The sequence below is a fragment of the Embiotoca jacksoni genome, unplaced genomic scaffold (assembly GCF_022577435.1).
Source record: "Embiotoca jacksoni isolate LCO1_2020_lvr unplaced genomic scaffold, fEmbJac1.0.p SCAF_32, whole genome shotgun sequence".
Classification (NCBI taxonomy): domain Eukaryota; kingdom Metazoa; phylum Chordata; class Actinopteri; family Embiotocidae; genus Embiotoca; species Embiotoca jacksoni.
This window is the reverse complement of record NW_027185384.1, coordinates 2762470-2788560: the sequence shown is the minus strand read 5'-3', so window position 1 is coordinate 2788560 and position 26091 is coordinate 2762470. Positions and strand designations below refer to the sequence as shown.

Below are 26091 nucleotides of genomic sequence, written 5' to 3'. Positions count from 1 at the left end.
GCCAGCAGTATACTGCGATGAAAATCTTTCTTCTGCCGGTGTTGACCTCGGTAACAACAAATCCTACCACCAGCTGGTCAGTGAAATATGGCTATTTGCATCCGTTTTCACACGGTCAAAGTCAGATGCACCAGCAAACATCCGCTTGTCTTTACCAATTCCTCCACTTCACTAACGGCATCCTCACCTTTTACCTTCACGACCTGTTTCTTTACATGTCAAAGTGAGTTGATATGTCTAATGTCTTCTCAGTATGGGCCACATTGTTTATTTAAGCCATCTACTAGCAAAGACAATAGGATAGAGCCAAATATTAAAGGCAGGGGTGAGTCAGTCTTCCCTCCCCTGAATCAACTCACTTTCTCTTTTGTCACAGTAATCATGGCCTCGTTCAGTGTCTGTATCCTTCTGTCATGGTGTGCCGTGTCCACCTTTGACTCTGCTCCCTGTGCAGTCCCTCTATACGACATTAGGACCAAACAACTCTTTGGCCCTGACTCATGTTGAGTCACAAGGCAGCACGCTCACAGGCCTGCTTAGAATAGCCTCCTGTCTGCTCCACTAGCACAGTGGCTTGTGCTCACACCAAAAAAAAACAACCCTAGTCTCTGCTTCGTGCAGGATTTATCCCTCGCATAAATTAGGATTGCAGATTATAGACAGTTTCCTAGAGTATGTAGATCATCAATAATCAATTAATGAAACAAGTTCCTACATGAAACATTATAAGTATGCATGCACAACTTGCAAGCTTGTCAGACGCAACCCATTTTAGGAGATGTTGATGTGAACAATGTAAAAAAAAAAAAAAAAGTCAGAAGTAGAACATATTTCAGATGTGAACATTGTAAATTGCCGTTACATCATTTAGGATATGGTTGATAAATGGCTGAGTATATAGTGCCTATTGCTCTAGGTAATTTTAATGGTATAACATTTTATTAAAGCCATCTCCTGAGCTGCAGTGCATGGTGATTAACACGAGAAAAAAAAAAATCTAATTAAGAGATTGCATCAATAATAATTGGGTTTCAGAATGTCCTGCTTCTAAGTTGAAAATGAGCTTCTTTGTTAAACTGAACGGGAGAGCAAGTATACTGTTTGATTTTGCTAGTTTTCAGGGCTTTGACCTTTGTCACGGAAAGCGTGCACGTGGTTGCACTGTGTTGTCCCTACTATTCCATCCTCTCTGCCTTTTTATATCCGCCAGTCTCCCTCGCCGAAGCACCCCCCAGTGGTCCAGCCCATTTCTTGTATCAGCACTTCTTATCTGCTGCACTCCACTATATATGCCCTCCCCCCACCTCACCGTCCGTACCCACCGTCCATACCCACCCCCACCCATTACCCCTCACCACACTCCTTGTGGTGCAGTCCAGGGCCATTCAGCAATCATGCGAGAGCCATGACGGCCAAGCTATATATCCCCCGTTCCATCTGTAGCTGGCACTCTTGCATCACATTTGCTCTGCTTACTCCTTTCCCAAGTGCCTTTGCTCTTGCTTCCTTTCACTCTCTCTGTTCTGCGTCCCCCTCTTACCACTTTTTTTTCTCATTTTACTTTAATCAGCTTTCCTCTGTCGGTTTCTGTATTTTTGTGTTTTTTTTTTAAATTTTATTCTTCCCTCTACCATCCTACGTATCTTTTCCTTTTGGACTCATTGTCCCTCAATCAACCCCCTTCACCTCGCCCATGTTGTTTTTATATCTTTTTCTTTTAGTCTCCCAGAAACACTTCTGTAATCAGCCACCATATTCCGGTCTTCTTCATTTCCTCGTGCATATCTTGTTTGTTTCATTTCTGCCTGCTCTTTGCTTCCTACATTCTGCCCCGTTTCTCTAACCTCAACTATTTTCTATTTTGACCAAATTTCTCGATTTCGCTTGCTTCTTAATAACTTCTCTCTAGAAATCTGTCATGCTTCCCTTCTCACTTAAATTTTCTCTCTTACATCTCAATTTCTATACCACTTTATCTTCTTCGTCCTCTCACTCCTGCCCCCTCCCGCCCCCCGCACCTCCTCCCAAGGCTCTGTGAGCTGTGGTTAAATAGGTTCATCTAGCCTTGCTTCCTCTTTCAAATAGCTTCATGATTGCTAATGAAGCACACACACAGGAAAAAAAAAAAAAAGGCATGACATGGAGGGGGAAGGGATGGAGAGAAGTGTTTCCCATGGAGATGGGCTCTTCAGTACCGGGCCAGCTGATTGGCTGATAGATGACCCTGTGGCCATTTTGAACGATTAGTATGACAGAGCCTTTTATAGCCCAGTGCAAATACATGACCACTTAGCACAACATACTTCAGTCCTCAACAGTATAGTGTGGCAGAAACCCCATCCATGCTTATTATCGAACATCATAACACAGCTTAAGGCTTGATATGGCGCTTAAATCTGTTCACAAAGTTAGTCACAATACATCTAACCCCACAACACTGTCCATTTAAAAACAGCATACTGATAGCTTCTTGTTTTCACTTGTTTGAACATTCCTCTCATATCAGCTACTATTGGGGACCCTTTGACTGACTTTTCATTGAACAGTATGTTATCAAACCAATTACAAGTAAACAACAGGCGTGGGAGAAAAAGACATGCTGTCTGAGATACGAATGAGTCGTGACAATTGGTCAGTGCAGTGTCTTATGCCCATGTTAAACTGGGATGTTTAAATTAATCATCTTGCTTTTCCCCCTCCATTTTCTTCCCCACATTCTGCCTCTTCTGCACTATAAAGATCTCATTCTTTCTATCTTCCTTGTTTGATGAAGCCCAACACACAACAAAAAACATCTCTGGTCCCACTCTACAACATTTTAATGCGTTTCCCAGCACAAGACGTCCTCTAAGACTAAATGTAAAAAGACAAACCCAATCAGCTGCACACAATGCACACGATGTTCACTCTGCATCTCCAGCAGCCCTTATTAACCTCCATTTCTTCCACCACGTCACCTCTCCCTCTTTTTTTTTTTTTTTTTTTTGTCAGAGCTGAACTTTCACCATCACAGACACACATCACTCTCCTTTTCCATCTGATTCTACTGCATGTTAAGCACATCACCATCTCTCAGCTAACTGCTGCACTGTTTTTCTGATGCGCCAGGTCTACTCTGTCTCCTTACAGATGTTAGTTATGTTTCTCTTGTGGCTCTCACAGGTACTCTACCTAACCTGCTCTTGATTTGCCACACTTCTTAGTGGTTATGTAAACTGGTGTCGTCAACTACTCTACCTGGTGAAAGCGTTGCCTGCCTGCACACGCCTGTGATCTGATAATGTCCTGCATCTCAGGTTGATTATTGTTTTTTTTAATTTATTTATTTTTATTATCTTTATAGTTGTTAGCTTTAAAGGGGATAAAAGGAAGTGAGTATCTGTCCTGGTTGCAGTGATTACGGTCGACCCAGCTTTCAGTCACTCCCAGGGAGTTCTTTTGTAGTTTTCATACCTCACCCACATGTAGCCCACTCCAAGCATTTTATTCTGTTATTTACTGAAATGTGGTCCCGGGATAGTTCACACCACCTTTCTCTCTCTTTAACATTTCAATAAATCAAACCTGATATCATTAAATATGAATGAAGACAGAATTACACAGGAAAGTACGGCAAAACCCCCAGTTTGTTCTTCAGTCCCACATATTGTGGTTTCCCAACACAAACAGGCTCGCCTGTCTGATGCTACACGTCCACAACTGTGTATGTTATCATTCTTTGTTAGTCAGAACTGTGAAGCTCTATTATGATTGAGAGGGGTGATATTGTCGAAGATGAAAAATGCACAGTTAACAGCGGGACCCAAATGCATTTGTCACCATAAAAAGCCCCCATGCTGATTGATGAAGGCCCAACAGCTGGAAATGTAATGAAAAGTGAAATGAGGATCTATATTTTTTAGCAAAGTGCAAGACAGTCTAAACACCCAAACAGTATTTCACAGTAATTTATCACCTTTTCCCTCATTACATACATGATTAATAATAGCAGATTGTAATGCAGAAAATGAACAAGGTACCACTGCCGGCTTGTATCTTTGAAAAGCATCATATAATGTGCATCTCAATTAACCTTTGATGGTTATAATCTCACTATCTCTATACCTATTTTTGGACATACCATGGTTCCATTTTATAACATCGTAACGCATTTGTAGAACTTAAGAACGAAGACTGAACGCATGCCTTTGATCAGCCACACATTGATGAAGCTCCATGACAATCCCTTGTAGTAACTCCTGTTACACGAAAAGAATATTAAAAGGAGGTGTGGTGAGAAAAAAAAAAAAGCCCCATCCACTTCTGCACCGTGATTCATTCTGCCTGAGTCACTCAGCACACTTAGGGTTAAAGTATAGCTGCAGCGTCTTACTGCAGTGTCTAAAGCATTTGGCTGATCGTTACAGTATACGCCAGGAAAAGGGAAGAGGGAAGGGGGGAAAAAAACATCTCTCTCTAATACTTCCTTTTTTCTTCCAAAAATCCTTTTTATTGCATTTATAACATTTGGCACAGTACAAATTCTTGGTGCTTTTACAAGATAAACCTGTAAAGATCGACACTGACCTTTTTTCGGTTTTTGTTAAAGAAAGTCTTCTCTGTATAAATATTTTTTTCTCATCACTGCATTCTCTGTAGCACGGTGTAAAAATCACACAGAATGCCCCTTTTTAAAACAAGACTACCCTCATTTGTCAAAGTCAAGACAGCATCTTAAACAACTCATTGTTTTAAATAGAAGTTACAAGTTAGAAAATAGTTTCAATTTCTTTTAATATATGTTTCTCTATCACCAACCCATGGTAGTTTCAGTTTGTCCATATATATATTTATTTATAAGCATGTACAACAAGAAATCATCAGTCTTTTAAAGTTTGCACTCTGTACAAAAAAGTAGTTCCTGTCCTTTTTTCGTTGTGCATTCTATTGCATGATTTTAATGAGTAAAGGACGCAGGGGGGCGTGGAACAGGGGTAGGTGGGAGCAGGGGACCTAGGGAAAAGAGTGAGAGCCTTTTGGCCAGCCTGTTTAAATCTGTGTCTCCTGTACCTTCTCCTTGGTGTGAGTTTTTATGACAAATGGCTCAGCCATTGCTGTGATGGTGCTGGGCAAGGTTCGAGGCAAAGAGTTCCCAACATTGTTGTCTGTCCATTTAGCTCCATGACCAGTTGGTTTGTAGGTGTTATATTTGGGCTTTAGAGTGCTGTAGTCCACCTTTTGCGGGCTGTAGTCCAGTTTATGTGGACTGTAATCAAGTTTAGGTCTCTGAATGTGTGGACTAAAGTCAGACTTGAAGGCGCTGTAATCCACTTTGTGGGGGCTGAAGTCAGTCTTGAAGGCGCTGTATTCAGGTGCAGTCTTATGTGTGGCGTAATGGTCCTTGGGTTTGTAGGTGATGTCTCCTTTAGATCTCTGGGTACTGTAGTCTGTTTTGGGTTTAGGCTGAGTGCTGTAGTCAGGCTTAAATGAGCTGTAATCAGGTTTAGATCTTGGGTGAGTGCCAAAATCGGGCTTGAATGGACTGTATTCTGCTTTAGGTTTATGTTGTATGTTGTAGTCTGATTGTAATGGGCTGTAGTCATGTTTCGGTTTCGGTTGGGTGCTGTAGTCTCGTTTGAATGGACTGAAGTCACTTCTCTGCCTAGGATGAGTGCTGTAATCTGGTTTGAAGGGGCTATAGTCAGTTCTAGCTTTCGGGTGAGTGCCAAAGTCTGGTTTGAATGGACTGTATTCTGCTTTAGGTTTGTGAGTGCTGTAGCTCTGTCTAAATGGGCTGCAGTCAGGCTTTGGTCTGTGAAGGCTAAAATCTGGTGTCGATTTGTGAGTGTTGTAATCTTGGATGGATTTGTGGCTGCTGAAGTCCATATTTGGCTTATATGTGGTATACTCAGCCTTGGGCTTGTGTAAGGTGAAATCAGGCTGGGTTCTGTACTCGGCCTTGGGTTTGTGAAAGCTGTAGTCAGTCTTGTGGCTGATAAAGTCCAGTTTATGTATGCTGTTATGGTCCCGGATTTCAGGCAATGTGAGAGACGACTCTTGGGCTGCAGACGCTGGTGGTGGAAGGTCCTCCTCATCCACCTGGATAATCTCTACTGTGCGGGCAGCTGCCACTGTGCTCCTCTGCTGGTGGCGCTTTCTCAATTTGTAGAAGGCGATGAGCATGACAGCAGCCAGCAGTGTCACTGCCACAAAGCATCCTATTATGATCTTAGTTGTCTTCATCACTTCATCCAGGCTAGGGCCAGACTTGCCTGGCTTGCCAGTGGCACCTTGGATCCCTGGCAACACAGATGGCTTTGCTGCACCAGGTGGACTGTCAGTGTTTTGCAGCAGCACAGTTGGCGTGGAGATGAAGACTGGCTGAAAGACGGAAGGAGAGGCCGTTGTAGTTGTTGTCCCTAGGCCTACTCCTCCCCCTCCAGCAACCCCAGCACCTGCAGCAGCAGCTGTGGTCGTGGTAGTTTTAGGTTTGGGCATCTCAGTAGTTGGCCCCAAGACCTCCACAGTCACTGTGGTAAAGTAACTCAAGTTGGATGTGTTAAGCTCAGCTGCACTCACATTGAGGTAGGCTGAGGCGTTGGAGTTCCCAGCTGCATTTGATACCATGCAGGTGTAAGTGCCTGTGTCTGCTGCCAGGACATTTGAGAAATTAAGGGTACCATCATTGAGGACTGATATTCTCGGATGACTAGAGGCATGTGTCAGGATAGTCCCATTGGGTAGAAGCCAGCGCACTGAAGACATCGGGGCTGTGCGGCAACGAAGCTCAGCTACTCGCCCTGCTGAGATGTTCAAGTCCCTTGGTGCATCAGCAATAAATGGCGCAGAACACTGAGCTGCAGCGCCCTCACCTCGGTCCACCTCAACTAGCTGTCGGCCTCTCATGGTGGCAGGTGAGTGACAGCGTCCACAGCAAGTTGAGTTTGTAGGGATGAACTCCCTTAGCCAACGTGCTAACCACACAGCCTCACAGCCACAGTTCCAAGGGTTATGGTGGAGGTGGAGCTCCACCAGGTACCTGAGCGGGGAGAACAGATCATGTGGCACAGCGCTCAGGTTATTATGGGCAAGATTAAGCTCCACCAATGAAGATAGGTCGTCGAAAGCATTGCGTTCTATGACTGTGATTTGCGAGTTCATCACCCATAGCTTTTTGAGTGAACGTAGGCCTTTGAAGGAGCCTGGCTTTATCTCTGGGAACAGGTTTTCAGAGATCTCCAGCTCCTCGAGGCCCTTGAGGGGACTCAGGTTTGGCATATCACCCTTTACGTTGCACATTCCCAGGTTGAGGTACTTGAGGTTTTGTAGGCCCTCAAAAGCTCCTTCCGAGATGTACTCCAGTTTCCTTAACTCTCCCAGATCCAGTCGCATGAGTGAGGGCACCCGGTTGAAGGCGTAGGAGGGGATGCTCTCAATGGGGTTGTTTCTCAGCCACAGTTCTCTTAGTTTAGACAGGTACTCAAAGGCCCCACTGGGAACCACCGTCAACCGGTTGTCAAACAGCTCCAATGTGTTGAGGCTGGTAAGTCCATTAAACGCGCCCACCTCAATCTGCCGTATGGCATTTCGCCCAAGCTGGAGCACCTCAAGGTGGTGCAGATGGCGGAAGGAGTCAGCCTGCACCGCCTCAATGGCGTTTTCCATTAGATTGAGGTGTCGCGTATTGGCAGGAATCCCAGGGGGCACACGGGAGAGGCCACGTCGGGTGCACACCACTTTCCCCTGCTGGTTACTGCAGGAACACTGTGGTGGACAGCCCTGGGGTCCTTGAGACGCCGCCGCCCCCGCCAAGGCCAGGGAGGCGCTGCTCCACGCTCGCGCCATCAGGAAGACTACACAGAGCAGGGCGGCTTTCCTGGCACGATGCACAGCTACCCGCCCCAGGAGACTCATGATGTGGCACGTTCATAATTCAGCATCATCTGGGGGGGAGGATGGGGATGTTTGGGGTTGGTGTTTGCGGGGTTTGGGGACAGGGGACGTAGCTGGTTGACTGGTAGTAGTGTTATGGGGACCAGAGTAAAGAGATTAAGGGAACTGAAGAGGACAAGGGGTAAACATGGGTTTGGGTTTTGCTAATGGGCAAGAGGACTTGACCTATGCTCAGTTAGGAAGTACTTTTGTTTCCATGAACTGTGCTCAGGGGGAGGGGGAGAGGGGGGGGTTGAGAGGGCTGGCTTTTCTGAAACATGTGTATGAGAAGGACATGATAGTAAATTAAGCAACCAAAAACCGTTTTACAAGACAGAGGGGAGGGTAGGGTGTTACAAATTGATGCAAAGAGGGGTTGAAACACTAGACACCTACCTCAAGTTATTATAACAGGTCCTTGAACTGAGATATATAGCTTCCCTCCTTTTTGCAATCAGAAAGAGCTGTGGTATTCGCATCAGATGTATTTATATCCAATGGCAGCAAAGAAAACCTTTTATATCTGCCCTGTCAAAACAGGTATCAGTGCCAAAGAGCTTAACCAAGATGAGCCCTTTTGTAAATCCATACATCCAAAGAGAAAGGTTCCAAGGCCCTTTGTGAGTGTTTGTTTTTTTTCTCCCTTTCCGTGCTGATTAGGAAGAAAAAAAAAAAAAAAAAGAAAAAGAAAAGACTGTAGATAGGAATCCAGTCAGGCTCCCAAAGCAGCAGTGCTCCCTTGCTCGCTTCTTGCTGTCGGCTCCTCTTCTCTTGCTTGTCCTTGGAATCCGACAGTTGATCCCCCTGCTAGACACCTTACACAGGTCTCCATAGTACAGCGACCACAGAAACAAGCACAATTTTTTTTTTTTGTTCACCAAAACCCAAGGCAGAAACGACAAAAGGAGGGGGGTGGGATTTAAAAGGTTGAATGGAAATTCCACAGTCCTTTCCAATGTTCTTTTGCCTTTTGTTTGCAGTGGTTAGACCGGGAGGTTGACCGTGAAAAAAAGAAAAGCAGACCCCCTCCTCTCTGTATTCCTCTGTTCACTTTTTAGTAGTCAATCAGTTGGTCGGTTGGTTTGTCCCTCTCTTGGACTCTTTTCCTCGCTCCCCCTCTTAACGTGGCGTCGTGTCCATTTGATTTTCGTAATTTTTTTTTTTTTTAATTTTTTTTTTTTTATCCGCTCCTCCGGGAGTTGGTGGGGGTTGAAAAGGCTAGGTGACACACACTGCCTTCATTAGCTTCTTCCTCTTCTTAACCAGCCACACGCTCCAGCCTCGGCAGCCGTGGCGGCGACAGCAGCAATTGCAAATGCACACACACCATCCCTGCGAAGCTCCCAGCAGCAGTACCGAGCGCACACAGCAGCAGCTGCAGCCTGCCTCCTGTGCACTTCCCAATAATCCGTCAATTTCTTCAGAGGTGGGGTGGGGGATGGAAGGGGGTGCTGGGAGGACTGGGGGTATTTTAGCTGGGTTGATCGAGGTGGGTTGGAGGGAGGAGGGGTGATGCACAGTTTCTCCTTCCTCTCTCTGGCTTGTTTCTTTTTTTTCTTCTTGTTTCCAGTTCTTTTTTTTTCTTTTTCTTTTTTTCCCCTCCTCTTCTCGTGGCGATCAGCACCCCCTCACCAATGCAGCGTCCAACTGGGGAGAGGAGCGAGGCGGAGAAGGCAAGCGGTGGGCAAGCGCGGCTCACAGGCGTGACGTTAACAGTAGCGTCGATGTGGAAAAGGATCCGTTGTAGCAGCAAAAGAAAAAGAGAGAGCTTGCGCCGTCTCTCCCTCTCTCTCTCTCTCTCTCTCTCTCTCTCTCTCGCTCGCTCGCTCTTTTTCTCTCTCTCTGTTTCTCACACACACTCTCTCTCGCTCTCCCCTCTCTCTTTCTCTCTCTCTCCCTGCCGCTCTCCCTGCTCTCTGCAGTGTCCTGAGGTAGTTGGGTGAGCTCAAAGCACTCAGACCTTTTTAGAGATCTACCTCTTCAAAAACCAGTTTGCTCCTGCTGTCCTTCCCTCTCTTTCTTTTTTTTTTTTTTTTTTTTTTTTAATGCTCATAGTCTCTTGTTCTCTGGCTTTCTGGGGCTTTTTGTGGCTTAGGGGAATAGACAGGCTGTCCAAGCAAAAGGCAGAGATGGACAGTGGCATCCCCACAGCAACCAGATTTTAACCCCCTCCTGTCCAGCAATAATCCAACCATTCCATGGAGTCCGGCAAAGCTTTCCAGCATTGCTCTGGTAGTAAAGGCAGGCAGATGGGACACCGTTCCTCTCACTATCTGGTTTTACTCTCTCACATGATGCCCTCTCTCTTTCCTTTCTTTGCTCCCTTTCTCTTTCTCTTTGTTTTTCTTTCACTTTATCTGTCTCTGCTCTCTCCCTCGTTTTTTGCTTTGTCCTTTCTGGAAGATAGAGGAACATGAATGGACTGCTGACGCATCCTGCTCGGAGCAGTGCTTTGGTTTGATGCAGTGTGTTATGTGCATTAACTCCCCCCCCTCTCCCCCCCATCCACTCCACCCTCACCCTACTCACCGTCTTCCCTTCCTTGCTCACTCTCTGTCCTTCACTCTGTCATCTCTGACTGGTTATTATGTTTTACAAGCACATATTCTTGTCACCAAACTCCATCTTCAGTTTTGTTTCTCAGGTTGTTGGGACATCGCCATCTCTTGTTTCAGTGTTTAGTTTCGATTACTTTAATACCATATATTAGACAGAAGGTTTGACTTCAGCAGTCACAGGAATAAGTTTTGAGAGGTGATTCGTTAAAGATGAAGAATTGATTTCTTTACATCACGAAAATATACAAGAAAGTACAATATATTATAGAAAAACAAGACTCCTCATCCCCCTTCCATCATGTAAGCCTTTGAAGGTAGTTAGAGCACCTCTAAACAGGCAGGCCTTAACCCTCGATTTGAGCACAAACTGTCGCTCCAGGGAGCACAAGCCGTAAAGGTCATGTTAAAGAAGGCAAACGGGAGGAAGCGAGACACGCTTTTACCTTCCTGCTGCAGGAAAGGAGGCAAAATAAACGCACCCTACTGCCCCATCACCCCTCCATCTCAAATGATTTGTACAAGCCTCATGTCCATTAAACTAGGTAGCGGCGTGGGCAATTGATGGTTGGTAAAGCTAGCTGACACTGTGTGTGTGTGTGTGTGTGTGTGTGTGTGTGCGCGTGCGTGCGTGTGTGTGTGTGTCTGTCTGTCTGTCTGTGTCCGTGTGTTAGTAAGAGTAAGCGTGTGAAAGAGAGACAAAGAGAGGAAGGAGAGAAAGCACACCAGCTAGAAAAGGTCACACTGCCTGTAGCGCAGTACGTTATTCCCACTGGCACAGGAGTATAGAGCCAACTCCTATATTATACAGACACACACACACACACACACACACACACACACACACACAGACTTTCTCCTTGACTTCACTGCAGTTGAATACGAATGGGCTTCCATGAAGCACATGTAACAGTTAGGTGGCGGCCACAGGAGTACAGGGGAGGTTTTCCTGTGTTATGAAAGAAAGACTGTTTCCTTCTCTTTCCGTGGGGATCCCGCAGCGCCGTAGTCATGTAGAGGCTCATATCAAAGGCGCAACACAGCCTCCTCACTGCATTCTCGAAGCAGATGATCCCACGAGATAATGCATATATATATATATATAAATATATATTTAAACAGGCGTGTAAAATACATATGCGAGTGCTTTTCAGAGCAACAGCTACACTGATCAGTTAAACCAGCTGCACGTGACGGCCTCACGGTTGGTCTGTGCGGTTATTGATGACAAAAATCCGATGTTGCACAGTGTGCACAGTGCTGTGTTTGTGTCAGGTGTAGTGCTCTGTTGCTGTGGTGTGCCACCATTTGATGAACAAGTGACCCAGAACGGGTTCAGGTTGAGTTTTGCCCACCCTGCACATCACATCCTCGATGATTATCTAACCAAAATCATCCACTGACCAGCAACATGACCGGCGCTGCGAGGGCAGCTCTCTCTTCTTGGCCCTCATCTTGTCCATTTCTCTCGTTCCTGTCTCTTTTTTTTTTTTTGCTCACACTTTATTTTTATTTTTTTGATCTTTCACTGGACAATATGCTATTTCACCACTGATGGAGCCCGGGTCACGGCCTGCCTACCTCTTTAATGCTCCGCTGACCAAAATGGTCGACCCCTTGCGTTATAGTTTGATCCTGGCCCGTAATTGCCAAGATGGCTTGATCGCGGGCCAAACCATGTGATCACGGAAAGGTTTTCCCAAGGTTGAGTATGTGCCATTGTGTGCTCAGCCCGCATGCCATTTCTGATATTTGAAGAGGTGAATCCGAATACTTTTTTTTTTTTTTTAAGTCTTCTGGCCTGTTTGTTTATAACCTGAATTCTAAGGCACTTCTAATTTGGTGGTTCAGGCTGATTCTGAAACTGCAAACCCGGCTGCACTGCTTCATCTGGAGTGTCTTTCACATTTTCTATGATGCCAGTCTCTCCATGGTGGATAGTAGCAAACTTTCAGGTCAAACAGTGTTCCCATATGTTCACAGTTTAACATACACTATCTTGACAAGAAGAGTGTTGTCAGGCATTTCCTTCAGGACTTGCTGACTGATAACGGCTTGATGAGCTGTCAGATATGTGGGACCTTCATGCTGTCATGCCAGCCCAATTCGCCCTGATGTGCGACCTCTGCCCTCACTGCTTCGCCAAGGGCACTGTGGAGCCAACCCCTGCACCGGGGCCAGGAGGGCACTGGGTGTAGTTTGGGGGTGCTGTATGGCCTAGTTTGGTGTGTGCCCCGTCGGCCAACATATTCGAGGGGTATGTGCAATCGGTACAGAACCCGTCCCCCGGGGTGAGTGCTGGCAAATCTGGGCTGCGGCCAGTCACATGTAGGTCAGCAGCCTGTGTTTGTTAGCATGCGTGTCAGTAGTTCCATTTGGACGAACGGCCTGCAAGTATGCTATAGCAGCAATGACAATCGGATTACGGCAAATGTACAGTGAAATGACAGATCTGATGATAATGTCATTGCCACTGCCATCGCCAGGATCAAGGATTTACTGTACGGGGCCTTCGGCAATCCGCATACGGTTTTCTGTAGGCGTGTGTTAAAGAGGCAGACAGAACATTTCTCAAGGAGACAAGAGGCACACTATTTTTGGGCTTGTCGTGTGCTTTCAGAGCTATTGCAAATGTTGTGTGTGTGTGTGTGTGCGTGTGCACGTGCGTGACCATGTCCTCTAAGTATCCAGTATGGTCCCGGTGGTCTCTTTCACACCAGTGCCCACCCTGGCACAATGTTATCTTAAACCAATTTTTCAAAGCCACTGTCCTTTTACTCTACCAACGTGTCCACACACCAACTCGCGCATACACCCCAAACTCTGTATTGATGACCTTGAGGTAAAGGACCTGCTACTAGACAGTTCCTCTCCCATTTTCATTTCAATTTCCAGGAATTAATTCTGCGGGAGATTACTTGTAACACGCACGCACACACGCACACGCACACGCACACACACACACACACACACACACACACACACACACACGTGCAGACACAGTGCTATCAGTGTCCCTGTAAAGGCTTAAACTGCTTGGTAGGGATTTTTTTTTTTTCCTGTTCATCATTTTTCTCACCACACACACACACACACACACACGCACACACCAATAATATGCCTGCATATCAAGAGATTATTGGGAATAGGGTTTATTAGTGATTTCCATCTGGGCAGCTTTGATGAGTTGTTGTGTTTCATCCTGATGCCTGTTCTGTCTCGCTAGTTAGCTTTCACTGACCTTGTGTGGCCTCCCCTCAGTACAGTTTCCTAATACTCTGACTTTATTTCCACTGCTTTTGTTCCTGCCCCGTTTCTCTCCCCCCCCCCCCCTCTCCCTTCTTTCCTCCTCTTTTCCTTTTGCTCTTCTTTCCTTCCTTCTGTTTTTACTTTTACTTCTGTCCCGTGCCTTCTCGGCCTCACTCTCCTGCTCTAAATTGCCACGTCCTGCAGTGTTCCTCTGGTCTGCTATTCGAGGCCCGTCTCAAGTTAATTGTGTTTGCTCATCCAGCTTGTTGTATGTACATGCGTGTGCGCTCTCAAATGAGGGCAATGTCAGGTCACGGCATCTGAAGGCACACAGTAAAAGAAGAGTGTTATAGCTCCTTCTTTTTTCTTTCATCCTGGGTTACTCAGCATTTTGAGCTTCGCTAGCAGTCATTGTCTCCAGACTAATGGGCTTCATTATGGTGAGCTGTGTTCATACTGGCTGCCAGAGCAGGGATTAGCCCTAGCGCAGTGTTAGCTGGAAGCAGAAAAAAGATATGGTTAGGTTAGCACTGTTAACCCAATCAGCATGAGCCAAGATAGCTAGATAGGAGGAGAGGCTTCATGCACATTTGGAAACAGGACTGGTGAGTCTCTTGAATTGTGACTTTTTTTTATTTGACCAATTACAGCCGCGTGAATTAAGAACAGAGTTTGTCATTACGTTTTAATTATAAAGACTGATATACAGCATTTTAATTGACACGTAGTATGATGTGCCAAGCATGTGACATACTTCTTTCTCATATTTTCTTCTCACCTTATGCTAATCCCCCCTCCTCTACCCCCCCCCCCCCTCCCCCCTCCTCCCCGCCGGTCCTGCCCTGACCACATCATTGGTCAGCTGGCCCCATTAGGATTCATGGAGCATCCCTGTATGTGCGTTCATCACAATGTTGCCTTGCCAACTGCCAGGCGCAGGAAATTGATGTCTCTTTCTCTGAGCAATGTGAAGGTAAAAACATAGTAATTCACCGCAGGGAGAGCAGCTAAATCTTCTCGACTTTTAGCTCCTTGGGAGCGAAGATGCCATCTTCATTCAGCCCCGCCGCTCCCTCTACTCCGTTTACTTTTATGTCCTTGGTTTAGTAAAAATAACAAAAATCTTTAACTATTAAATTGTTACTCTGCAACATTATATGCTCCCATGTTGTGCTTTTTGCATTTCTTGCTCTTGTCTCTGTTCACTTGTTTTTGTAGAATAATGCGAGTTGTAACTGATTAATTATGAATTCAAGCAAATGCTTTGTCTTGTATGAAACATTTGCCGCTAGAAGTAACTGGATCAAATATGTACTTCTTCTAAAACCTCTTAGTTTGCCTCTAAGACTACATATCTCCCCAGACATTGTTATTAAATCCCTACTTAGAGGTGATCTTATATCGCAATGCCATCTTCAAGGGGCTAAATTTACTTGAGTTTCTCTGTGGTACTCAAAGTGGCCACCCTTTTTTTTTTTTTTTTTTTGGTGGGGGGGGGGACACCCCTGACCTTAAACTATTTCCCTCTCTCTTGAAATCACAGTGAAGGCTACCTTCTTTACAGTGTTGTTTCTGTGAAACTGTTAATCCCAGAATTTCCATCAAGCTTCATGTAAAGGAGGATTAGCCCTACCGAGGTCTTTTACAGCACCGAGTCACGGAAAAGAAGAATAAAACGGCTTTTCATTTTGGTCAAAGCCACCTGGCCACACCTAGATTATGGCACCACCATCAAGCAGAATAGGGGTTGTGTGCGTGCCTGCGTGTGTGTGTGTGTGTGCTCGCGTGCCAGCCAGCCAATAATCTTTTGCAGATTTCCATTTCCATGTTTATGTGCTTTTAAAGCCTTTTCATCTATCACGCTGTGTATTTTGCCGCACACATATCTCCATACAGGCACAATATTGCAAACTGCTTTCCAGCGACTTCCCAATGTTCGAAAGCAGATGCGAGCAAGGGAGGGAGCGAAGTGTTTTTCTCATATGCTTCCAATTTGGGTTTCATTACTGATAGTGGCACGTCTGTCTTATCCCCAATGTGAGCAGAACAACGAGAATTGCACATTAAGCAAGTATTCTTCAAGGATGTCTCAGCTTATTGTTATTGTATGCACATTTTATTTGTATATTGGCCAGGTCACTCTTGAGAGATCTTAATCAAAGTGAGACTTCTACCTGTTTAAATAAAGGATATACTGCATACATATACATATCATGGGTATATATGAAATAACCTGGAGAAAAGAGGAGGGAGTTTGTGTACATACAGTATGTACACGTGTACATTTTTTTGTGCCTAATCTCTAATATGACTATTCACCTCCCAGCCAGTTATTTTTCCTGTGTAATATCCTCTGTCTGCCTCCCTCCTTTTTTTTTTTTAATCTTTTTTTTTCCGTCTCCCTCCTGTACAGGGGATTTGAGAAGCCTAGCTAAGTGTGTCTAATCTGTGAGCGCAGCCAGCACGGCGTCAAATGTTTGGTGCCAATGTACCTGCAACCTCCAACAATATAATACTTCAGCAGGTGTTCAACCAAGCAGGTAGGAGACAATGCAGGATTGGGAGGGCTGAAGGTTGAGAAACAGACACCAGAGTGGACACTGACATTACTGCTAAACGACCATGGAAAGTTTAAATGACAGAGGTAATGTGGAAAAAAATAAAGCCTGGCTTTGTGCAAATGAAAGAGCCAAGAAAAAAAGAAGAAGAGGGAAATGGAGTTTCAGTTGAAGGAAAAAGGACCCCCAACACACATCTCTCCCCCCCCCCCCCCCCCCCCCCCCACACACACACACACACACACACACACAACCCCACCCCGTATTAACTCCAGGCCCTGCGACCTTGCTTAAATGTGTTTTCTGTAGCAGTGCAATCAGGGATATCCCCTGGAGGTAGGCTGCGGCTGGGGGCCAACACAGTCCCAGCTATGAAAGCAAAGGGGGGGAGAAAAAAAAAAGCACCAGGCAGCACTTTCTAAATTGAAGTCAATAACACAACAGTCCATTCTATCAGAGCAGGTCCTCCCACACAGTCCGCTTACAGTCACTAAGGAGAGCCGAGGGGTAGGATGTCGATTGAGTTCTCCAAAGTACCGGTACGCATGGCAACATGTGTCTGCGCGGGTCAACACATTCGAGGAAATATTGGCGTCGGTGATGAGAGACGGGGCTCTCCTCCATTTACTTGTTAAAAAAGAAATTGTTATTGTCATTGTTATTAATTCTCATAAATTGAATATAAGTAGTGGAAGTGATCTAAAATGAAAAACACATCGCCCGGAAACACCGGGAATGGAATGAATGAACAAACCCAACCAAATGCTCCGACATGAAAGTGTGGTTTTTTTTTTTTTTGTTGCTCCCCATCCAGCCGTTGTATGAAATCTTGCCAATGCAGGCATATTTCAGACACATGCACACACAGCCTTATTTTGCCTTTAATCCCTTTTCGCATGTTAGCACTTCTACATAGCTTTGGGGGATTAAAACGGGTATGGCTGGCCTGCCCTGTGCACGGGTAGGAGAGGAAATTAGTGACTGGTAGACAGTGGGCGTCCGGCTGACGTGACATGCCTGCGTGTCGATGCATTTGTGGTGAGGTTTACATACTTTTGAATCTGATGACGACTGTATAATGGTTACTGGCACATCTGCACAGCATGGAACAGGCGTGATTTGTTAGGGAGCTAGCACTTTTTGCTTGCTTTTGCTGAGCCGAACGCAAAAAAAAAAAAAAAGTCAATCAACTGCAGTTTTAAAACCCCATGTTCCCAGCACTGTGCTGACCTGCTTATGTGTGTTGTGTGTTTGTTTTGTTTTTAACAGACAAATGCGTTTATGTCTTACATTTCAGTTTACGAGGTGGAAGGATTCTAAGTGCCTACGCATGAATGCCACTTTCTTTTTGTCTTTTTTTTTTTTCTATGCGTGAGAGAGTAAATCTGTTCATAACTGTCATACATCTTCCCCAATGTCAAATGGTGTCCGCTCTCAGCCCAGTATCTGGAGCAAACAACAGCACACAAAGCCACATATGTTCAACCTTGGATGCATGTTTTTCTAATGCAGTGTAAGGTTTAAATTTAAATTTTACATGAGGGCTTTTTAAACATCCGCACGGAGACACACCGCTGCATTTACACGACACGTATACAGCCGTCATCTTTACAATTAGCTGCAAAGTGCATTGCATCTATCGACATCATCCCATGCTCTTGTTCCTTGTTTTTCTCGTTATTTTGCCGGGGGGTATTTTATAGATCCGTGCTGCACACAGCCCCGTTCCTACTACTCCTCCTACTTGTGCTCTTTCTCTCCATTCTGTCAATTCTCTGACTGATAGCATCAGTCTAGGTCACTTGCACCTTAGTTGTGTTTATTGGTGTGTGTGGCCCAGTTATTTGTTTCTCCGTAATAACCCCGTCCCCCGTCCCCCTGTCCCCACGCGCACACACAGGACTGGCTCAACACATGGCTGAACAGTGGTAATTTCCCAAGGCAGACATTGATTTCACTTTCATTTTCCTGATTCACATTGTTTGATATCCTGCTAAATGTTATAATTTTGACTTGAGACCTTTTTGCCCCCCCCCATCCCCTTTTTCTTCTTTTTTTTTTTTTTTCCAAGTGACTGTATAATAACAGCCAAACAAAGGAATTGAATTTAGATGATCGTGCGTTGATTTTGACCAACGTCAAATGGCATTGATTGTAATTGCTGCCGTGGCGTGTGGATAAAGAAAGTCCTCTTAGTATGCAGCAAGTAAATTTCTAGTCTTGTACCACCTCTTTGTAGTGGTCATGATTTATGGGAGCCTTCTGTAATCTGAACAAAAGTCTCAGAATTTATGAAGCTTTTAACTAAAAATTTCACAGGTAACAGCTACTGAATTACTATGAAAGACAGTTTCGGCTGCTTTACCGCAATACTTTCAGTCTGTTCCCGGCCACATGTAGTCATGTCATAATTCTAGAAGAGACAGGTATTTGATGTTTTGCTCCACTCTCTATTGACTGCAAAGTGTTAACTCAGATGTGTTGTAACTTCTATCGTTAACCACAGAGCTTGCAAGAATTCGAGTGCTTGCATATGCATTTTGATATCGCACACTTTTCTCTGGATGTGGCTTTGCTGACTTAACAGTCTAGACACTCTTCTCCGAGCCGCTGCCATTTGTTTTGTTGTTGTGGTTGTTGCCCATCACTTTTCTGTCATCCGTTTGTTTGTTGCTGAGCTGCACACAGCAATAAATGACTGGAAATTGATGAAGCCACTGAGACACCAGTGGTTTGAATTTTCCTTTTGAGGAAACAGTTCAGCTCTTCACTTATTCATTCAGTGGAAATACCATGAGACAACAGCCTATGGGCATTGGGTTTTACTTCTTAAAAGGTGGGTATTCAAGCGGTAAGTCTGGGCAGCGTGAGTGTTGAGCTGGCCACCAGACTGTTGTAGCTTGTAACTCCGCGATACAGCAGGCCGGTAGGTGTCTTCTGTTGCCTGTGGCCACACAGTTGAAATTGAATTTGAAGCGTGTGTGTGTGTGTGTACTGCTGTCTGTTTTGATTCAAGTGCTATCCATCCTATTTGGAAGCACAATTGTCATATCGCACACCTGGTGGTGTTAAAAGCACTTCTGCGGGAAATCGTGCTTTCTAAGCCAAATGTATCAAGTGTCAACAATCGCGTGCTGTTTGGACTCTGTGTATGTGTTAGAGATTTTATTTCATATATTAATAAGCGTGCTTATTTTGTACACATATTTGTGTGAAGTCACATGCGTGTGCTCACAATTGCTTGACAGTGTTCCAAATCAGGCTCTGTCATTGCACTGTGATGTAATTATTCTGCTCATTAGCCTGTGTGTCTCAAATGGACACTTAGTATGATCAGATAAAAAACACAGTACCCAGCTGATGTTGTGATAGAAAAGATCACGTGTAACCATAGTGACCGTAGCCTTGGAAATACTTCTTTTTTTTTTTACCTGAATTTAAAAAAACCACAAGATGATACATGCCTACAACTGTGACGAACCCCTAATCTGTATCATCTAGTGACATCACTTATCTTAAGGACGTGTTTAATGCCTCATGAATGACTCAACCTTCCTGCTTATTGTGTTTGTACTATTTTTTATTGAGCTGCGGATGAGCCACCGTCTCTTGTGCACATGCTTCACAATCCTGCAGGGGCTGTCCACGAGTGAAAGAAATGGTTAAGAACGTGTTGCCGCTGTGACATAAGCCGTAGCCTTAGAGATGCAGAAAAAAAAAAGAAGAAAAAAAGCAACGCAACTCTGACAGCGTTGACTGATTCATGACTGACTCATCGCCCTCCTCAATGCTAAGAAAAAAAACAGTTGTGAAAAGAATGTATTGGAAGTCATTTAAATCAAATCAACCAAGGGGAAAAATGATATTGTCACCGTCCAAACCGATACCTTGATTCAATTTTAGGTTATACCACTTCAGCCGTTCTGTTTGATTAACTAACAGCTAAATGAAAAGTAATTATTTCGCTTCTTTGATTACTTCTCCTGCATCTTCCATCTCTCTCTGTGCTGTTTCTCGAGTCAGAGCATGTCCTCTCTCAGGTAGCGCTGATTAGCAGCATCCGTGTTTCTGTCTTGTGAGGCAGAAAGAGGAGGAAGACTGGGGGAAGAAAATAACAACTTTGCACCTTCGACACTCTTTTGTCATTTGTGAGGATTTTTCAGTCTTCCTCTTCCCATCCTCTGCATTTTTGCTTTCAGTTCTCTCTGTCTCTCTGCACTCAATCTAATCCCACAAATGTTAGCCCCATTTCTCTCCCTTGTCTCTCCATTATGGAGGAGTTTAGAGACCATGTCTTATTTGTGCAACTCTTTTTGTTTTCTTTCTTTTCCCCTAAATGACAGAAGAAAACAAACAAACAAGGAAAAGTAAATAATTTGTGCGTATACTGGCAGCATAGACTGTATGTAAAAATAGAAGCAGCTTCCAGATATGAAAAGTAAAGCTAATGTGTAAATGCCTTAATACCAGTGAGGGCCACTGGGGCCTGGCTCCGAAAAGCCTCTGGCTCCATAGATTCTGATTAAACTTCTTTCATAAAATCCAAAGTCATTCCATTTTTTTTTTTTTGCACAAGTCATTATGGTGCCATTTGCAAAATCACTCCTTGTGATTATGGCCTGGCTTTCAATCTGAAAATAATTCCGTCATTAATTTGATTTTAGGCCTTAAGGAGAAAGAGGTATGTTTAGGGCCGGGGCCGGTTTGGCTGATATGCCTTGGGTGCAGTTCAGGTTTCCTGTATAGGTAGGTGGGTGTGCTGTTCTCAATTAGATCAAGTCAGTTCTTAACGGTAAAGGTTAGTTGCCTAATAAGCAATGTAATACTGTGCAAATATTCACTGCTAAACACACTTGTCTAAGATGAGGAAAATGACTACCAAGAGATGATAACACCCACCAATGCAGCACTATTACAATGGAAGGTTAGCCATTGTAATAGTGCTCCGTCCTGTGCTATCGCGTACCTAAAGGTTGGTCTACTAACCCAAGAACAGTGTGGCTGTGGCTGTAATTTCATTTATTTGACAGACACTGATTAGATACATTTCCGCGGGCAGGTAGTTGTCACACTGGTCAAAATGTGCAGCTGAACAAAGAAGATCGAGGACAAATCATATTTACCAATGAATCATCATTTGCAGTCCAGCAACAGACTAACTGAACGGCTCCTAAGTAGGCACGACTTGATCCAATCAGTCCCCCCCCCTTTCCTATCTCTCACCCACACCCGCACAATCAAACACCGGCCACCTCAATCCTGCATCTCATTTGTTGATCATCACATGCCATTTGTGCGATTGAAAGTGCGGCCAGGTTGAATTGGATTGCCAAAACTGAAGAAAGATTATACAATGATTTGCCTCAGGAGGTTTTTATCTTGTATGCTACGAATTGGGGTCAAATCATTTCCTATTATATCATCTCTGACTACCTGTTGGCACAAAAGATTAATTTAATGTTCTCGTCCTGTCTCTTAAACATGCCGCACGCACAACTGTCTCGGACATAATTTTCCACTTAAAACTGGATTTTTTTTTTATTTTTTTTATTTTCTTCCATTATCCCATTAGAAATAAAACGTGTAACTAGAATGACTACAGTCTTCCGTCAATCGAACTCTTGGCAGCCTTCATCTTGTAATGTCGACTCTACTGTACTACTAGTCCATAGCAACATGGACTACGTCTTCGGTAAAGCTTCTCCACCACTTTTCTCACCCTCGAACTTCAACCTCTGCCTAACAACTCTCCAACCAGACTTGCAACTGGGCACTGCGTCTCGTTTTGACAAGCACACAGGAATTGACAAAAAGCCATGTTGAAAAATGCCTCTGTCGGCTCTTTCCTTCCCCGTTTTTCTCGCCCTCATTCTCGCACTCTGTCAGCACAGGCAGGGACCGGAAAGACAGAAATGGCTTTTTGAGTGACAGGCTAGCTATGCCATTTGCCGTATCAACTGGTGAAAGAGGATAGAAAAGGAGGTAGAGACAAATGATGATGCCCACCCCCCTCCCCCATGATTGTCCCGTGGCCCGCCCATGATTGTCCCGTGGCCCGCCCATGATTGTCCCGTGGCCCTTTTCGCTTTCCCTGGCCTCCCCCCCGAGGTCATTGAGCCCTAATAACGTTGCCACCGTACCGGTGGGCGTAGGAATGTTTGTCACAGAGCTATGGAAGTTTTTTTCCTCCTCATCTGCGATATAACGCCGTCTCATTTTGTTTTCGCCGATTATTTTTTGCACACTTGAAATTATTTCTCTATAGATTGAACGCTTTTGTTCAGATACTTGTAAATTAAATCTCTCTTGGAGTAAGTGGAATTTCAAGTTGGTACTGCAAGCCAGACGTAAATAATGAACCAAGCCATATCACAATTCTTTTCTGTCGATGGCTGTGTCTAATTTGGAGTGTTGCACCCTCTCTTGGGGACATTTTCTTTGGAATGGAAGAGAAAGAAATCTAAATTGATTTAGAGTAATCCAGTTTCTGATGTTGTCAATCAGTCGGCTCTCTTCATTCTTCTCTCTTTTACGAGTCTCCATCTGGGTTTTGTCCGACTCTGCTTTAATGCTCTCATCAGCTGCAACTGGCAGTGCACTCAAAAGTCCAGTAAGCAATCATGTAAGACCACTGTTTTCCCTACATAGGGTTATCTATGGCACATAATCGCAGTTGGGTCATTGCAGCCACAGCATTATGAATATTTAAAATTCCATTATGAAATCTTAAATCGATTCATAAAGCTGTAGCAAGTGGAGTGAAGAAACGGCTTCTCGTGTGGAAGCTATCACTGAAGAGAGGTTTCATAAGGCAGTAAGGTAAATATGTGTCTTCTATTTTTACATCACCACCCATACAGGCATAAGCTGCATTTGGATGGGAATAGTAAACATGCTTGTTTGAGTGTTGCTAATGAGTCACCTGCCTTGTAAATTGCATCATGCTTGTCAATCAAGACAGTATAGAAGCTGTTTCTGTGCTTCTTTTTTTTTTTTTCTTCCCCCAAAGAAATGGGTGCCTGTACCTCTTGGTAACCACATTCAAAAGGAAACATCCACTTTTGTATAGCAGTAACGCCAAAAGAAAATAGTTCTGTTCCAATGTGACTTGTTTACAAAGCCAAATGAGACACCAGTTCTTTGTATAATTCAGTTTGAAAACTTCACATACATAATTCAGGAAAACCTTTTTTTTTTTTTTTTTTTTTTTTATATCCAATTTATTTCTTCCATCATGAAGAAACTATGCATGCCAGGAGATGTTAAGAATCCTCAGTCAAGCAAATGCCAAACACGTTAAGTTATATTTATCCTTGAGATGGTTACCCACAGACTAGCCCACCGTTCTGTGTACTGCACTGTGCAGCCAACTGAACAAAATAATCACTGTATTAACATGTTGTCTTGTTGCTACAGGGAATATGTGCTCCTCCATTTAAGCAGAGCTCAAAATTGGTAGTAAAAACGTGTCCTTGTTATTTCAGCTTCCCTCGTGTCTTTGTTGCTGCATTGTTCAATGATTGCGAAATAATGGCCACATTGTATTGGTTATGTACTCCAAGGTATATGTGTAAATGGCTCTGCTGGAAAGCAGTGCTGTCATTCTGAGAGGTAATGTGGCTTAATGCCCTCTGCAATCATTTTGACCACCCCTGCATGTGCTCAATGCGGCTTGACTGCTCCCACCGAGCTTTCACTGCTTTGGGCGACGATTTGAAGATTTGGACTCTTACCTCTCATGGGTTTCCAGCACCGTAGGGCCTCCGGAAGCCGGGCGTCTCCACCCAGAACACAATGTCCCTCTGGGAGCTAAATGAAAAATGCTTAAACATCAAATTACAATGTCCACTTTAACGTTTCCAGGGCTGCTGTTTTCCGCCCTTTTTCTGTCCGTTTAGATCTGCGGCAGCCAAGTTGTGCGCTTCTGTTGACAACAAAGAAAATTGTCCCACAGCAATACATTTCACAAAGCTATGTTACATGCGCTTTTAACAACCATTCAATAATTCACAGCCTGGTTCAATTTCCCCTAGTTTTCCAATCTACACTCTCTACCCAGTTAAAGGGAATTATATGATATTAGTAATATTCTAAATGTAGCTCAATATTCATCGACCGGCATGCCATGTCGCCCCTCTCTTAAAAATTAGATGGATTGTAATTATTGCTGTTGTTGATTTTAATAACCACATTGTTAAGGCCCAATGCAGAGCTTTGCTCTGAATCAGTTATGTCTTGGGCGGTGTGAGGGCTGTGCTTTTCTTTCATCTGGAAAACAAAGGATCTATAAGCTAATTCTACCACAGGTTGAGCATGATTAGGTTTTCTGACCTTCGGTTTTTCCTTTTTTACCTTTGAACCTTCTCTAAAACAGTTATGTACTATGCAACTCGTCTATCGTTAAACCTCTTCAACTATAGAGACATGAAGAATAGCATTTATTTAATGAGAGATCACAGGACTAGTGGGATCCAGTTAATGAACTCAAATGGGAGCAAGGTGTTAGTTGAAGGATCAACCATGACGACAACACTATCGACCATTAGGCCAGAAACAGAGAGACGGACTGGTGTTGAATCTTGTCGGTCATCATTACATCACCAGAGGTCTTGTATTACTCAGTGTCGCTGACCCTTCCACTGTGTTGGGACTTGTCAAACACCATCGGACTATGGGTCCTATGGTGTCTAATTGTTACACATGTAGTGGCTTTGAGGGAGGAAATGACAAAAAATGTAAGATCAGAAAGGTCAGTGAGCATCCCGGAGGCCCGCTGCTTCCATTTCCTTTAACACGATTCAGCGTGACCTCGTTCATGTGTTCCTTTTTGAATGGGTTACAATGGGGCCCGATCAGTGCGACAACAATGCAAGCATCCTTTGTGTATCACGGTTTATTAGATCTGCTGCACGTTGAAAGACCGTTCATTACTCTCAACAAACAGCTACCAGGAAAATAAAAAGTATGCAAAGTCATTCAGTTGTTTCAGATTTAATCTCATTAGCAAAAGGACAAATTTGATTTGACAATAGTCCCTTAAAGTGCCTAGTGCAGTCAGTTGAAACCCCCCAGCAGGAGAGCTCTTCATAATTTATTGCTTTAGTTTGGTAGTCTACTGGAGGTTGTACACAGAGGACTGCACCAGATTCTGACCTGATTGGCTCACTGTTGACCTCTGCTTTCTCTCTGTCTCCGTCTTTGCTCTGACTCATTTTCTGTGAATCCTTTATAAGTCTGGCAGAGTCGTCCTCTGAAAAACTGTTCTCTTCATGTTTAACTCTAATACCTTTCCTCATTGCCGCTAGTGGTTTAGACTGGAGACTGGACAAAATTCTGCCCTGAATAATTTCTTATTCTCCCTTTTCTGAAGTAAAATAGATGATGGCTCCTACCAACTGTAGAGACCACTCAGTGCACGTTAAAGAACAAATCCTGCTAAGTCTGAAACTGAATACAGACCACGGAGAGTCATCTGTATTGTATGCATTAAAATTGGAATCTAATAGAGGTGGAAAGGCCAATTTGTACATTGTTCGTGAAATGATTAGAAATAATGCTGAAATTAAAAGTCCTTCTACAGCTGTTCTTCAGCTTACTTTGTAATAAAAGTCGAGTGGCTCGAGATATTTCTGGAAACCAACAAAAGAATCCCCATAGCAAACAATGGCAGTGACAGTAATTACTTGTCTTCTGTGTTTGTTGGAGATGGCTTAATGGACCCGGTGTCAACATCTGAAATTTCATTAAGAGGGCCTACTGGGAAGAACAGCCATGTTTTCATGTCAGTGTTTGATCTCTGCTTGAAAGTCAGGTGATGC

At 44.1% G+C, this 26091-nt stretch overlaps 2 protein-coding genes across 2 annotated transcripts in view; one reads left to right on the top strand and one right to left on the bottom strand.

Annotated features, from left to right (window-relative positions):
* Positions 1-26091, top strand: part of snd1 (staphylococcal nuclease and tudor domain containing 1) — a 169609-nt gene that overhangs the window by 74588 nt on the left and 68930 nt on the right. The window lies entirely within an intron of this gene.
* lrrc4.1 (leucine rich repeat containing 4.1) lies at positions 4280-9880 on the bottom strand. Its single transcript, XM_069164706.1, has one exon. The coding sequence runs from the start codon at positions 7891-7893 to the stop codon at positions 5029-5031; it is 2865 nt and encodes a 954-aa protein (XP_069020807.1). The 5' UTR covers positions 7894-9880; the 3' UTR covers positions 4280-5028.